The following is a 15,067-nucleotide window of genomic DNA, read 5'->3' on the forward strand; positions in this document are numbered from 1 at the left end:
ATTTTGGAAACCGCTAGCGGTTGATAAGGTACTCATTATTTGATAATAATTCAAAACCAAGGCCATAAAATAGAAAATCACCAGCACGAAAATAAGTGTATAAGCTCATTTCTAGCCAACTTCCGCACATTCGAGTTTGGTAACTGGTAGGGGAAACATCGACGATCACAAAATGAGCACGGAAAAGTGGGAGGACAACGAGGAAATCAAAATTTTCCGGGAATATTTGCGTATAGCAACGGTGCAGCCAAATGTGGATTACAGTAAGGATTCCCCAAAGGATCTCTGAAAGGATAAGTTTAAAACATTTCAACTTTTAGCTGAGTGCGTGGAGTTCCTGAAGCGCCAGGCTCACAGCCTGGACCTCCCAGTGGACGTCATATATCCCGTGGAGGCCAAGCCCGTGGTGATCATCAAGTGGCTGGGAACCGAACCGGAACTGCCCTCCATTATTCTAAACTCGCACATGGATGTTGTACCCGTGTTCCGTGACAAGTGGACACACGATCCCTTCGCCGCCGATATAGATGAGGAGGGAAGGATCTTTGCCAGGGGTACGCAGGACATGAAATCGGTAGGCACTGGATATCTGGGTGCCATTCGCCTGCTCAAGGCCAGTGGTGTCCAGCCCAAGCGCAATGTCTTCGTCACCTTTGTGCCCGATGAGGAGATCGGCGGAGAACTGGGAATGCAGGAGTTCGTTAAGACGGAGTACTACAGCAACATGAACGTGGGTTTCAGTCTCGATGAGGGCGGCACCAGCGAAATTGACCTGTTCTACGTGTTCTATGCCGAGCGAATGCGTTGGGGTGAGTATTTCTCATGATCCAGATCATAGGGAATTCTCGAACATATCAATTTTTTTCTAGGACTCAAATTGAACTTCAGTGGAACCTCCGGACATGGTTCAATGCTCCTGCCCAGCACTGCCGGTGTTAAACTGAACTACGTGCTGAACAAACTGACGGAGTTCCGTGAATCGCAGGTCCAACGCTTGGCCACGGATCAGACCATTAACATCGGTGATGTGACCACCATCAATCTCACCCAGCTGAGCGGTGGTGTCCAGAGCAACGTGGTACCTCCTCATTTCGAGGCAGTCTTCGACATGCGCCTGTCCATCACCCTAGATGTCGTAGCCTTCGAGAAGCAGATCCACGATTGGTGCGAGGAGGCAGGTGGCGGCATTGAGATCTCCTTCGACGAGAAGGAACCCTATGTGGCACCCACCAAGATCGACGACTCCAATCCCTTCTGGCTGGCCTTCAAGGCGGCCACCGATGAACTGTAAGTTTGAGTCCAGTGTTTTATAAAGTCGGTTTCTAATATTAAAATATTACAGTGGCCTGAAGATCTACCCCATTGTATGTCCCGGTGCCACCGACAGCAGAAATATTCGTGCCCAGGGCATCCCCGCCTTGGGATTCTCCCCCATCAAGAACACCACCATGCGCATCCATGATCACGATGAATATTTGGGAGCCGAAACTTATTTGAAGGGTATTCAAATATACAAGAAAATTTTGGGCAACCTAGCCAAAGTCTGAAAAATAATTCGAAATTCCGCCTGAGAACCTTATCAAAATAAAGATTGATGATTTTGTTATAAGTTGATACAAAAATGCCAGTCTTTCCTATCTTATCTGCCCTGAATTAAACGGATATATTCACATAGAGATATCAGCTTTGTTCTTAAGAAAACACAAGTTGCTATCCTTACGACAGCAAGTAGATAATAGATATCTATCGGTCTAGATAGCAAGCTCGAAACCTGGGAAGCCCATTAAAGCCAAATAATCACTTGATTAGTTTAGAAGGAAGGCTATCAATCAAAGCTCCGAAACGTGTCATACTTTTTCGGATTGAATTTTTCTCCTTGGTGAAATCAGAATAGATTTCTTCCAAGACCATGACACAGTATTTTGGCACACACTGAGAAAAAACAGAGGGCTTGAATCAAGTACAAACAGATTTCATGTTTAACATTTTAATACCGGTCGTACTAAAAAATTTAGCACAATTAGGATTAAAATAACGACCAACTCCTAAAATTCCAAACTTATTATTCTGAAAGTGAATAAGGCGCATAAAATACACGGTGTTAATGTTTTTTTTAAAATATATCTTCTTTATCTATTTTCTGTTTCCAATACTTTTTTCTCTTGCTAGAACATAATAAAAGCCCAATTGAAATTTACAACATATGTCTATTGCTTTAAGAATAAATCGTCCTTAAATCATGCCTGCAACTTACTTTATTAATAAATCGTATTTGTTTTTAGTACACATATGCCTAGATTTATGAATAATGCATGATTTTTTTTTTTAGGGCATTACTAACTTGTTTCTAAATACCTCCCAAATAAAAATCTACATAAAACATTTTATTTTTTTTTTATAGATATGTCCGTAGGCTTTAAGTTCTAGGTCTTACAAGTTTCAGAGATAATGCATATATATCTATTTCTCCTTTTGATTAAGCTCCTAGAAATGTAGTCACTATTTTCGGTAACAGCCGAGTGGTTTTTGCTGATAAGGCATCCACAACCGTATTTGATTATCATTTAAACCATAAACATTAAAGCAAATAGTGCGCTTATAAAACCGCTCGGGGTCTCTTATGCAGCTCAGTTGCTTTTTATCTCTAGCAGAAGTCGTTTAAAAATGGGCTTGGAAAAGTGGGAAAACAATGAGGAAATTAAAATTTTCCGGGAGTACTTGCGTATACCAACCGTGCACCCTGATGTTGATTACAGTACGGTTGAGTTTAATCCTTAAAAGTTTCACCAACTAAAAACTGTTTGACTTTAGCCGAATGTGTAAAGTTTCTTAAGCGCCAGGCTACCTCCTTGAATCTTCCCGTGGAGGTGGTTTATCCAGCTGTCCAAACGAAGCCCGTGGTGATCATCAAGTGGCTCGGAAGTCAGCCGGAACTGCCTTCCATTATTCTGAACTCCCATACCGATGTGGTTCCTGTATTCCGTGACAAATGGACCTACGATCCCTTCGCAGCCGATATTGATGAAGAGGGCAGGATCTTTGCACGGGGCACTCAGGACATGAAATCCGTTGGCACTCAGTATCTAGGAGCTATTCGACTGCTCAAGGCCAGCGGTTTCCAGCCCAAGAGGACTTTGTACGTGACCTTTGTTCCCGATGAAGAGATTGGCGGCCAATTGGGCATGGCGGAGTTTGTTAAAACGGATTACTACAAGCAAATGAATGTGGGATTCAGCCTGGACGAAGGAGGCACCAGCGAAAGTGATGTGCACCATGTGTTTTTCGCCGAACGTTTGCGTTGGGGTAAGATCCTCTAGAGATCTAGGTAGGATAAAGAGTAATCTGTCTTTCCTGCAGGGCTCAAATTGCAAGTTAGTGGAACCTCTGGCCACGGATCTCTTTTGCTGCCCAACACCGCCGGCGTAAAGCTGAACTACGTAGTGAATAAACTCACGGAGTTCCGAACGTCGCAGGTGGAGAACCTGGCGAAGGATTCCAGCCTTAGGATCGGAGATGTGACTACCGTGAATCTCACCCAGCTGAGCGGCGGAGTCCAGAGCAATGTGGTTCCTCCGCTCTTCGAGGCGGTCTTCGACATGCGCATTGCCATCAATATGGATGTGGTTGCATTCGAGAAACAGATTCGCGACTGGTGCGAGGAAGCGGGTGGTGGCATCGACATTGATTTCTTCCGGAAGGAACCCTATATAACACCCACCAAGCTAGACAGCTCGAACCCCTACTGGTTAGCTTTCAAGGCCGCCATCGATGAACTGTAAGTGCCATTTAAATATTAGATTGGCTTAGTTATATTATTGAAATCCCCTGGTCTCTTAGTGAATTGAAGGTCCGTCCCATAGTTTGCCCTGGTGCCACCGACAGCCGTTTTATTCGGGAAAAGGGGACGCCAGCAATCGGATTTTCACCCATCATAAACACCACCTTGCGGATCCATGACCATGACGAGTTTCTGCATGCTGATGTCTATCTTAAAGGCATTGAAGTTTACAAGAAGATTATTCACAATCTGGCTGAAGTATAATAAAATGATTGTATGAAAGGGGATCATTGTCAGATTAAATATGGTCGGATTCCTTAAAATATGATTTGTGGTTGCTTGTGTTTCTTATAGAATTTAATTCAGATTTTATTACATCTTTTTGATTTAGATAACAAGATATATCACTTTAAATTTAATTGAAGGAAATTAAAATAGTTTTTTGGTTACACCATTATGAGTTTATAATCCCCAATCTAATGATTTTGTTCATTAGTGTTATCATTTTCAGTCTCGCGCTAGCATCTATAAACAATAAATTACCGCACTTTAAATAGAACAACCGCTATTCGACAAACACTTTATTATCATAAGCACATAAGATAAGAACCTAAGTAAAGTGATCCCAAAGTATATATAGCCAGCGGATGCATAAGTCTACTCATTCTTAGTGTATCACTCTTACTTGATGTGTTGAATTCTTTCAAAATGAGTTCCGGAAAATGGGAGAACAATGAGGAAATTAAAATTTTCCGGGAATACCTACGCATTCCATCCGTACACCCGGATATTGATTATAGTAAGGACTTCAAAAAATTAGATATTCCAAGATCTCGTAGAACTTTTATTCCACAGCTTCTTGCGTAAAGTTTATCAAGCGGCAGGCTGATTCCCTCAAACTTCCCGTCGAAGTAGTTTATCCAGCTATTAAATCAAAGCCTGTGGTAATCATCAAGTGGGCGGGGAAACAGCCGGAGCTCCCCTCAATAAACCTGAACTCGCACATGGATGTGGTTCCCGTGTTTTCGGAAAGGTGGACTCATGAACCCTTTTCAGCCGATATGGATGAGGAGGGAAGGATCTTCGCGCGGGGTACTCAGGATATGAAATCTGTGGGCACCCAGTATCTAGGGGCTATTCGGCTTCTAAAGGCTGGTGGCTTCCAGCCTAAACGGACAGTTTACGTGACCTTTGTGCCCGACGAGGAAATTGGAAGTACCCTTGGCATGGAAGCTTTTGTTAAAACCGACTTTTACAAAAAAATGAATGTGGGATTCGGCTTGGATGAGGGAGGCACCAGTGCCACTGATGTCCATTATTTGTTCTACGCCGAACGTATTCGCTGGGGTGAGTTGCCTTTACAGGATTTATATCAGTGAATTGAAACTCTTTTCTTTTCTGAAGTTTTGCATCTGAAAGTGGGCGGAAAAGCTGGCCATGGTTCCCTATTGCTGCCCGATACTGCCGGAGTAAAGCTCAACTATGTGCTAAACAAACTGTCAGAGTTCCGCGATTCGCAAATCCAGCGACTGAAAAACGACCAGAGCATCAACCTCGGTGATGTGACCACAGTAAATCTCACCCAGTTGAGTGGTGGAGTGCAGAGCAATGTGGTTCCTCCGCTCCTTGAGGCCATCTTCGATATGCGTCTGCCCATAACCCTAGATTTGGTTGCCTTCGAGAAGGAAATCCGTGACTGGTGTGAGGAGGCAGGTGGTGGCATTGAGATCGAGTTCCCCCAGAAAGATGCCTATGTGGCCCCCACCAAACTGGATGATTCCAATCCCTATTGGCTAGCTTTAAAAGCCGCTATAGATGAACTGTGAGTACTAGTAAGACTTTAATCAAGAACTTTTAATGATTTCCTTATTTTTTAGTGGCTTGAAAATAAAACCGATTGTGTGCTTTGGAGCCACTGATTGCCGTTTTATTCGCCAGCAGGGAACCCCAGCAATTGGTTTCTCACCCATCATAAATACTCCCGTATTGATCCACGACCATGATGAGCTTTTGAAGGCTGATGATTACTTAAACGGCATTGAAGTTTACAAAAAGATTATTCCGAATCTAACCGAAGTCTAGCCAACGTCTTCCCTATACAACTTATTTAAATAGGACTGTACTGATTTAAGAATCTTATCTTAAGTGGATACAGCTTTGCGATACATCATCTAAGAGGCATGCAATATACTGTATGTCCAACGTATTTAAAGATAAATATTTGAAGATAAAAATGTCTGATCGGAGCAATTTGTTTAACTTTACACCAAGAAGGTATTTGAGTAGATGAGAAAGAGGTTTCAAATATAAATAAAAAATCAAGACATAAATCAACTCAACCCCAGTGAACTGTTTACATTATCTAAGTGTCTTATGAGGAAATTGAATCAAAGCACGATTACTTGAAGGAAGTGGACGTTGGCTTCTGTCTAGACGAAGGTGTGGTCGGTCATAATAAAACCCAACTGAGTCAAAACTTTGGGGATGCATTTATAAGCAACAATGTAGTCGCATTTCGTATAATCTTAATGGTACACCAGACTTGGTCCTTACAACACAGAGGATCAAAAGTGCAAGATGGCGGTTGACCTGGGGCAACGTATAGTCGGTTTATGCGACAACTGTGGATACTGGCCCTTTTTGTCCATCGACTATAGACGAACTCCATGAGAGGTGGACTCCTATCTTCAGGGTTTCTTTGTTGTCCTGCAACGAACTCATTTCGGCTTCAGCCAGTGCATGTGCATCGCGTATACGCCTGGTTCGCCCATTTGCCAATTTGCCCGGTGGACGGAGTGCTGTCATCGATGTGACAGCGTTGTGCATCGAGTTTGCGAGACACTGCTGCCAAGCGAACGAGACAGGTGGGAGTGAGTTTTGTCAGTTAGTCAAACAAAATAAATTTTAGGGCCCCGTCGCCGCCACCTGAGAGCTGTGGGGGGTCTGGGGTCAGGGGTTAAGTTAAACTGCTGCATGTCAGTCTCTGCAAATTGTCAGTTGGGCAGCACTTCGGAATGTCTGACATGTGAGTGGTGCCAAGGGCAATAAATTATGCTGGGGCCGCAGAATGAATAATGGCTACGTGCTTTCAAAGGGACCCCTTTTACAACCCAAGCCCCCCATTTGGCCATTTGTGTCCTGGCCGGACTGCAACTGTGACCCGTGCGTGCCGATTAGACATGTTAATGCATGTGTCAGGGCAATGAAATATGTATTGATGGCGGTCCTGGGAGAGAGATCCCTTGTCCTTTGTGCGGCCTGGAATTATGACAATTTATCAGGCGAATGTCAGTTGGCAAAGGGGCCGGCTTTTGGGGTGGTGCATTTCAAATGCTTTCCACGCAATTAACACTGACCATTAGTGGCGCCAGTTTGGCATAATGAGTCCAGTCCAGTTCAGTTCGGTCGACGAGGTCCAGCCCTTTAACGCTCTCGTTACCTCTGGCAACTTAATGCATATCATTTTTGCTTTTAATGAGCTGGTGGCAGTTGGCAGCACAGCTCGCTCACCTCTTTTGCTTTTTCCGCCCGGTTGTCTGGTCCTCGCAGAGTGCACTTAATGCAGCAAGTTTTTGCAGCCCACCTGCCACGAACCCACTTGAAAGCAAGTTCTGGGTTCTGGGTGCCGAGTTTTGGGTTCCAGCTCCTGGGTTTTCAGGATCTCTCTTCCCTTTTTCACGGCGCTCTGCTTTGCATTTTAAATTTCCGCCAACTCCCATAATGTGTGTGTTAGGGGAGGGGGGAAAAGTTTGGCAACTTTTACATTTCAATTTTAATTTCTTTGCCCCACACTCGATGCAAACTTTAAGCCGAACCTGAGCAAATTCTTAATGGCCCACTCACACTAATTAGGGCCTCCAGAAGTTTGAGCGTCTTTAAAGACTCTTCTTTTTTCCTAAACTCCTTGGAATGAGCTCCACATTTGCATTTGGCAGCAGCCTCGATTTTTTATTGCCATCCGAAGTTTATGACGAATAAAACCCAACAATCACAATGAAAAACTCGTTCCTAATTAAATTCAATTTACTTGTGACTGCTGCGGCTCGATGTCCTGAAATGCCTTCTAAAGGCTCACAACATTATGGCCGTGCAATTAAAATCCAAGATTAAACGAGCCTAGGCTTGTATCTGTGTGGGCTTCTCCTTGTTAGTATAATTGTGGTCATAAAGAGGTATACCTGTATTATATTGCTAACTCTTGAAAATTTACTTTTGTTATCCTATGCAACAAATATTATCAATCTAATAAAATATTGCTCTGCATTTTTTTAATGAAGTGATAATAAAACGCTTACCAAAATGTCATTTATTCAGTCTGTAATCAAGAATATAGTTTTAACAAATGTACGCATTCTAATCCCATTATTAGCCAATAGATTTACAGCTTATTCGATTAGAAATACCACTTTTAGTGGGATTAGTGGGATTAGAAAAGTGTCATTAGACCAGTTTTTGTCATTAATCCTGTTTTAACATATGTTGACTAATGGGAAATAACCTCTTTATTGGCCAATATATTCCAGCTTATTGGAATACTAGCAGCATTATTTAAAAAATAAATAAAGGACAGTGCAATTTGATTAATTTGACAAGCTTATTTGGGTATTCATTCATTTAAAAAAAAAACGTTTCACAAATACATTATGTATTAAAATAAAATAGCTCTGGACTTAACTTATCAGCCGAGATATATTATAATAAATGTGTATTTATTCAATATATTCATATAATGATGGGATTCTCACTTGTTAGAAGCCTATTATTTTGACCTCAGCTGTACGGGCTTATCCTAAGCGCAAGTGGTATATGTAGTACATATATTTGGCTGGGGACAGCAAAGTGTTTTTATGCGACACAAAGACAATTGCCGCCGCCTTGTTTTCTAATGTGGCCGCAGCTGCACAGTGGGCCGCGCAGGTGACCAGGCGACAGGAGGTTTTTTCGTTGTCACATAAAAATTAATATCTTAAAAATTAAGAAAAAAGAAAGAGAGTGGAAAAAGGACCATGAAGCACGCAGAGTGGAGGTTAATATGCAGTAGATCAAAGTCAGACCGTAGATGAGATCCCATTTGCCACTCGGCTCACACATCCTGCCATTGTGCAGAGCCAGGAAGCCCCTGTCGCTGGGATAATAAACGTGGGTTAGAACCACGTCCTGTAGCGACAGCAGCTGACTGGAAAGACTGGAAAGACTGAAAAGTGTCATTAAGGCGCAGGCACGCCCACACGCACTCACACGCTTAATAAAGTCAATTGAAGTCTCCATGGCGCTTGTGTGTGTGTGTGTGTGTGTGTCTGTGCGGCAAATAATTTATTTTGTCGTTAAGCTCAACTCCAGCCATTGCGGAAAAAAGAGAGGCAAACTAATTAACTTGTTTAGCGCCAAAGCTGCGCAATTTCCACGCTCGCAGCTTAAGCTTAAGCGCCACTGCCGCCCAACTAATGAGCTCCTGTGTGCCATATAGCCAAAGCTATATCCACAGCTATAGCTCTATATATTTGGTATAGTGTGCGGGAGGTGCGGAATGTGGGTGTGCGACATTGGGAGCTGGAGACCCCTACAAAATTCTTCTAAAAAGTTGCGCCTGATTAAGCCCTTGCGGCCAACGGGTGAGAGTGGGGTTTTGGAAATGGCTTTGCAAATGGCTCTTGGGAGTCAAGCTTCTAGTTTCGCACACAGTACTCTTAAGCATAATTCCAAAATCCACTTGTAGAAATTTATTAAACTTTATAGCAGGCACAAATAGAGTTTGGCGACTAATTGCTCATAGTTTATATTCGTACTTCAAAGTTTCACAACTAGCAACTTAAGTTCAAAGGCCGTAATTCCACATTTTCAGAGCCCCCTTTTGAAGATAATATTATAAAGAAGATTTATAGAACCAATCCGTAAATTAAAAAATAAAAACAAATTCTAATACAAGGCCTCATAAACTTTTCAGCTATATCATTTTTGAATATTATAACAACACAATAATGGTGAAAAATATACCTTTTCGAACATTATAACAAACAATACTTGTCTAAAAATTAATAAACAATTGTTTAATTTAGATAAATATGCAATATTCAGTAACTTTTTCTGGAATACAATTTTTGAAAAATATAGTAAATTGTGAAATAATATTTTTATTTAAGTTGGGAAAATTTTATTTAACTCTTATGACTTGTACAAGTACCCCATTTTAATTGCTCAGGTTTTAAGCTCAGACTTTCTCTGTGTCACTGATATATTTAACAGAGAAAAGTGGGGTAAAATAAGAAAAATCATTGAAATGAAAGAAATACGTTGTCTGTTTGTACATGTGCCTTGTCAAATGGATCTTCGAATGGCGGAATTTCGACTGTAGCTTTCTTTTCTTGGCTGCCGCTGCCGCAGAGCAAACTTTATTGCATACGCCAGGGCGCAATATGAAACCGAGGCGGAAATGGCGTTGCAAGGCGGGCCAAAGGAGGCAAGGGCAGCAGCTCAGGACATGCAAAAGCAGTGCAAACTTGGCTTTATCCCCCCGCCCCCACCCCCAGCTGCGCATCAACGCTTCGCGACTTGGCGTCGTCTGTGTGGGCCAGCAATTGCAATTTCATTTCCGTTCCCTGGCATTTTATTCCCTTTTTTGGCCATCCCTGTGTGTTTCCAGTCGCCGTACCGTTTATTTTCCAGAAATAAGTATACAAGTATTTTCGGCTGCTGTTTCAGCTCCAGCTTCTGTTTTTGTTTTCTTTTTTTTGTTGGCTGTTGCACAGACTTTCGCGCAGATACGGCGAAATTCTTGCATAAACTTTTTGGCGAGTCGGTATCTAATTGAAACGGAGCAAAGGAATGCAGTTTTTGGGGGAGTGTATGGAGTTGCTACAGAGCAACAAAGTGCAACCGGAAGTGGAAAAGGCGGCAGCTGCAATTGAATTTGCCACGAAAATGCAAAACGAAGCTGGAATAAAAATTTAATTTTCTCTTCCTGCATGATTGGAGTATGCTGTTTTCTTCCAAAGCAAACAAAAAAGCGTCTTGAGCTCGGCTTTCTGCCAGCAGAAAGTCAATCAACTGAGATTCTCTGTTTGGCTGTCAGAGTTTAGACCTTGTTTTTCCACTTGTCATTGTCTGTTTCCGGCTTTCTAAGGCTCCTCGGGCCAGCTAATTGCAACTTGAATGGAAAACTTTTGGGCGCCTTTGTCCCCATTCAGACAGGCTTCATTTTTATACCCGTTTCACTTACAGTGTTTGCTTTGGCCCCCCTCCCAAAGGCCGTTCGTCATTGGCAAACGCTGCGTATACGCAATATTATTTTTACAACTGTCAGCAGTTAGCCTGGAAAAACTTTGCCAAGTGCCAAGAGCCAACTTTTGGAGCGAGTATAAACTTTCGTTGACAATTTGTCAGGGATTTTTGACTATTTCTCAGGGACTGAGGACTCTGGATCTGGGATCTGGGACTGAATGCTGACTTTGCGGCAGAGACAATTTTCTGAATATGATAACTGGCGGAAAAACTTTCGCCTTAGCTTTTAGTTTTTTAAGAACATAATATCCGCACTTGGCCTCAATTTTTGCCGTTCACGTCCCGCCTAATTGCATAATTTGTATGCAGGATTTTGCGGCTGACTGCAATTTCGGTGGAATAAAAAGTTTTATGCTCTCATCCTTGGTGAACGTTTCGTTTTTCGGTCTTTGGTTTTGTTTCGAATGGCAGGCCTCCATTGTGTTTTGCTTTCATGCCGTAAATTATTATCGCCTGCATGTGGGCCGCTCCCTTTCTCTTGTCAAGCATCCAAAGGATGTAGCATCCTAACCATCCTTCGTTGCCAACTTGCCAACTGTTAGTATCTGTCTCCCTGCTTTTCGGTACATCCAGGACCCCCTCTCGCAGGGATCCTAAATTGCATGTGTGTGTCGGAGAGAGTTATCGCATACAAGCTATAAACTCGCAGTCGAAGTAGCGAACGTTATAATTTATTTATGGTAATGCGTGCGCACACACGAAAATGTCTCTGGCAGAAAGTTTTATGTGCTCCATACCTCAGGACCTCGAATTACCACACCCAAAAAGTCGTTTCGTTTAACGTCCATGCCGAATCCCTTTATCTCGCTTTTAATTTTTCCATGGCACCTTGCAGCTGAAATATTAAATCAACTTTTCCTCTACCTTATTTTTCGTCCTTTTTGGCCCCAGAAATCCTGCAGCGAGACAGCGGCGGCGACATGAGCTCCTTTTGGCCATGTCAAATGCCAATCACAACATGACGAGAAATTTAATATGGCAAATTGTAATGTCAGGAATGTTCGTCAACAAAGTCAATATGAAGATGAATTCTTCGTCGAAAATTATGTAAGAGCCAGGGCAAAGGCTAAAGCCAATGGCCGACGGCAAGATGTCTGCGGAAAAATGAGTGAAAAGCAAGGTCACCATCGAATTACGTATACGCAATGTGTGCCTAAAGGATCTCTTTTGACTTCATTTTGAGTGGAGAATCTTTTCATTTTGTTTGTTACTCATTTAAGGAATATGTATATTGTGTTTGTTGAATAAATATACCGAAATAAAAAAGTATTTGTAATCAAAATCGCAAGTTTAGTGAGTTTAAGAAGCATCTTACTGAAAGTTCAGTGAATTTAAGATGATGTTAGTCCGGAAAATTCCATTCTTTTTTGGAACAGAACTGTAATATTTTTTCAGCTCTTTTTTTCTAGATTTTGCGTCAACCGCAGACAAGCAATTAATATGCATAATTTGTAACTGTTTTCGTCTCCTCGAAATCACAGTGAGACTGTTGTCAGCAATGGTTCCCCGAGTCCTTTAGTCCTTGAGTCCTTGGGCCATAAATAATGACAGCTTAACAGGCTGGCACTCATCCGCCAGACCATGCGACATCCCATTTGACATGTGCTTAGCTGCCATAAAGCCCCAATGCCTCAGTTCCCCGAATTTCTGCCGAGTATCTGGCCATTGTGTCGAGTTGTAATTGATAGGCCAGGCGACAGATTCGCATCTTCGATTTGGGCCGAGGTTTTGGGCAGCCTCACCTCTCGAAAACTCATTAGTCGCAATATGTGGCCACTGGCCAGCTCTCCTAACTGGACCAACTCGTCCGGGCATCATCCTGCAGCTATTAATTAAAATTGCACATTTCTCTCTCCGGCATCCTTGGCTCCCCGGCTCCATGGCTATGAAAATTTAATATTTGCCCGGCAGTAAATACAGATGTTGCTGGAGCAAACAAGAACTGACAAGCCAGCACACAGAGTTCGTCTTACATAATCAGTTAAGTGGCACACACATATGTACCAACCAGGATCTCAATAGCCGGGTGGTTTTCAGTATGGTATAGTTTGGTATGGCCATCCGAGTCAGTCCTCCAGCTGTTTGGGGCCTGCCACACAACAATATGAAAGTGAAAAATGAGTTTAGTCAAGTTTTACTCCCCTCCGGAGGAAAAATATTTTAGTTTCGCCTTGGCTGACATCGAAGTTTTGTTGCTTCAAAACCAATTTGTCTTATTGGTGGGTGGCGCAGTGCAAGATTTATGAAACATGGTTCGGTTGGCTCTGTTGGCAGAAGCCATGTAAAGTAGCTCTTAAGCGGAACAAATACGCTTGCCCCAAATCCGAGTTAAGCAGTTAATTAGCGTCGATGATCAAAGGCAAAACCCCAACTCGCATCCTGCGGCTGTTCTATCGCATTACGAGCTCATGATGTTCATTAAATACACAGGAAAAAGTTGGGCCTTCTATATATTATATATAGGTAAAGAAATCGAACAGGAGACCATTTCTTTAAAAACCATTAATTTGAGTTCGCAATTATAGGCAATTAATCCTTAAGATAAAAAAGCATTAATTAGTCAGACGTGACTCTCTGCTGACCTTTAATTTGTACAAAGAAATTCTAAAAGACTGTAATAACAAAATTGTCATTGTCTTCAACTAATATAGATCCGAAATTATTTTGTTTTAAATCTTTATAAATTTTGCTTAAGTAATGTGCAACCCAAAAATATAAACTAACATGATACTTAAATATTGGAAGTGATGACTTTGAAGATATATATATATTTTGGAAAAAGCGGAGCACATGAGTTAGGATAATATTTGTATTGCCTTGACTTATTTGAACTAAATTTTAGGTAATGCTTCCTAAATTATCTACATAGAATATGGTACGATCATATTTTAGACCACTATTCCATAAACTAATGTAATTGTTCAAAAATTGTAGGTCATTTTGTTTTTTGAAACTATCCCAAAGGCATCTCTAAAAACGATTCTTGTAAAATACTGGTTTAACAAATGCAAAAATGAGATTCCCCCTGTGCATATCCAATGGAAATTTTGTTTTCTTTGTGTGTAAGCGATTTGCAGCCTTTTTTAACCTTAGCTGCAGGCCATTTGCCATTTGCAGCGTGTAGCAATATATCCAGTGGCTCAGTTCTCGCACACATGCAGGCAATTTGCTAATGTGTACGTGCAGGACTCGACTCCTGCCACAAAGAAATTAAGCTGGGTGGTTGGTGGTTATTCGGGGGGTGGCGATGGGGTGGCGATGGGGTTGCGATTGGCAAGGACGCAGGGAGGCCACAATGCGATAAGGGCGACCATAAGACCATAAAGCAGACGAAAGCGGAATGCACAACAAGGCTGATAAGTGGGCGTGGGCCGGTGAATAAAAGAGTAAAGTTTGCAGCGGATTCATAAGTTTTCCTGTTCGTTTGTCTGTTTGTCTGTATTTTTTTTTCCTTTTTTTTTCAGAGAACAGAGAAATTGTTCTGTCTAGTTCGGGTCATATTTTCTTCAGACCAAGAGCTGTGTCACTCCTGGGAAATTTTCATCGCAGGAAGGCGGCAAGAAAATTGCTGGTTTCAGACATTTCAGCTGCCGGAGTTCCCTCGCTGTTATTCGGTTTTTCGGTTTTCTGGCATGCAATATGCAAATCTCTTTAGCCCGAGAACCGTGGGAATGGTCCTGGAAATTGCAATGCTAATGAAAGCCAAACGAACTGCATGCCCAGTGAAGTCCTTTGTGCTGCGCACCTGAGCCTGGCTAAGCGCCGGCTGAGAAGAGCTCCATTTGGCCCGAATCCGATTCCGGGCGCCCTAAATAGGTGCTAATGCAGGGGCCAAATAGCCAGACAGCCGAATACTTATGTCGTTAGCTTTTACAGCCGTTTTTATAACTTCTCGGGCCATGATGATGTCCCTGCTGGCCATGATGTCCCTAACTCACGCACACACACACTCTACACTCCACAGATCCTATTTAGCATCCAGCAAAGTTTCGCCTGCGTGCTGGCAATTTA

At 42.3% G+C, this 15,067-nt stretch overlaps 4 protein-coding genes across 5 annotated transcripts in view; 3 read left to right on the forward strand and 1 right to left on the reverse strand.

Moving 5' to 3' along the window:
• Nucleotides 1-15,067, reverse strand: part of Cow (Proteoglycan Cow) — a 46,464-nt gene that overhangs the window by 27,314 nt on the left and 4,083 nt on the right. The gene's annotated exons all lie outside the window — the stretch shown is intronic.
• On the forward strand, nt 106-1,622 carry LOC108011024 (aminoacylase-1). Its single transcript, XM_017076053.4, has 4 exons — nt 106-263; nt 321-809; nt 870-1,287; nt 1,343-1,622. The coding sequence occupies exons 1-4, from the start codon at nt 173-175 to the stop codon at nt 1,545-1,547; spliced, it is 1,203 nt and encodes a 400-aa protein (XP_016931542.3). The 5' UTR covers nt 106-172; the 3' UTR covers nt 1,548-1,622.
• Nucleotides 2,611-4,065, forward strand: LOC108011022 (aminoacylase-1). Its single transcript, XM_017076051.4, has 4 exons — nt 2,611-2,755; nt 2,812-3,303; nt 3,358-3,775; nt 3,838-4,065. The coding sequence occupies exons 1-4, from the start codon at nt 2,665-2,667 to the stop codon at nt 4,040-4,042; spliced, it is 1,206 nt and encodes a 401-aa protein (XP_016931540.4). The 5' UTR covers nt 2,611-2,664; the 3' UTR covers nt 4,043-4,065.
• Nucleotides 4,424-6,108, forward strand: LOC108011023 (aminoacylase-1A). Its single transcript, XM_017076052.4, has 4 exons — nt 4,424-4,577; nt 4,634-5,125; nt 5,183-5,600; nt 5,656-6,108. Exons 1-4 carry the CDS (start codon nt 4,487-4,489, stop codon nt 5,858-5,860), a joined length of 1,206 nt encoding a protein of 401 aa, XP_016931541.4. The 5' UTR covers nt 4,424-4,486; the 3' UTR covers nt 5,861-6,108.

The sequence above is a fragment of the Drosophila suzukii genome, chromosome 3 (assembly GCF_043229965.1).
Source record: "Drosophila suzukii chromosome 3, CBGP_Dsuzu_IsoJpt1.0, whole genome shotgun sequence".
In the NCBI taxonomy this organism is placed as follows: Eukaryota; Metazoa; Arthropoda; class Insecta; order Diptera; family Drosophilidae; genus Drosophila; species Drosophila suzukii.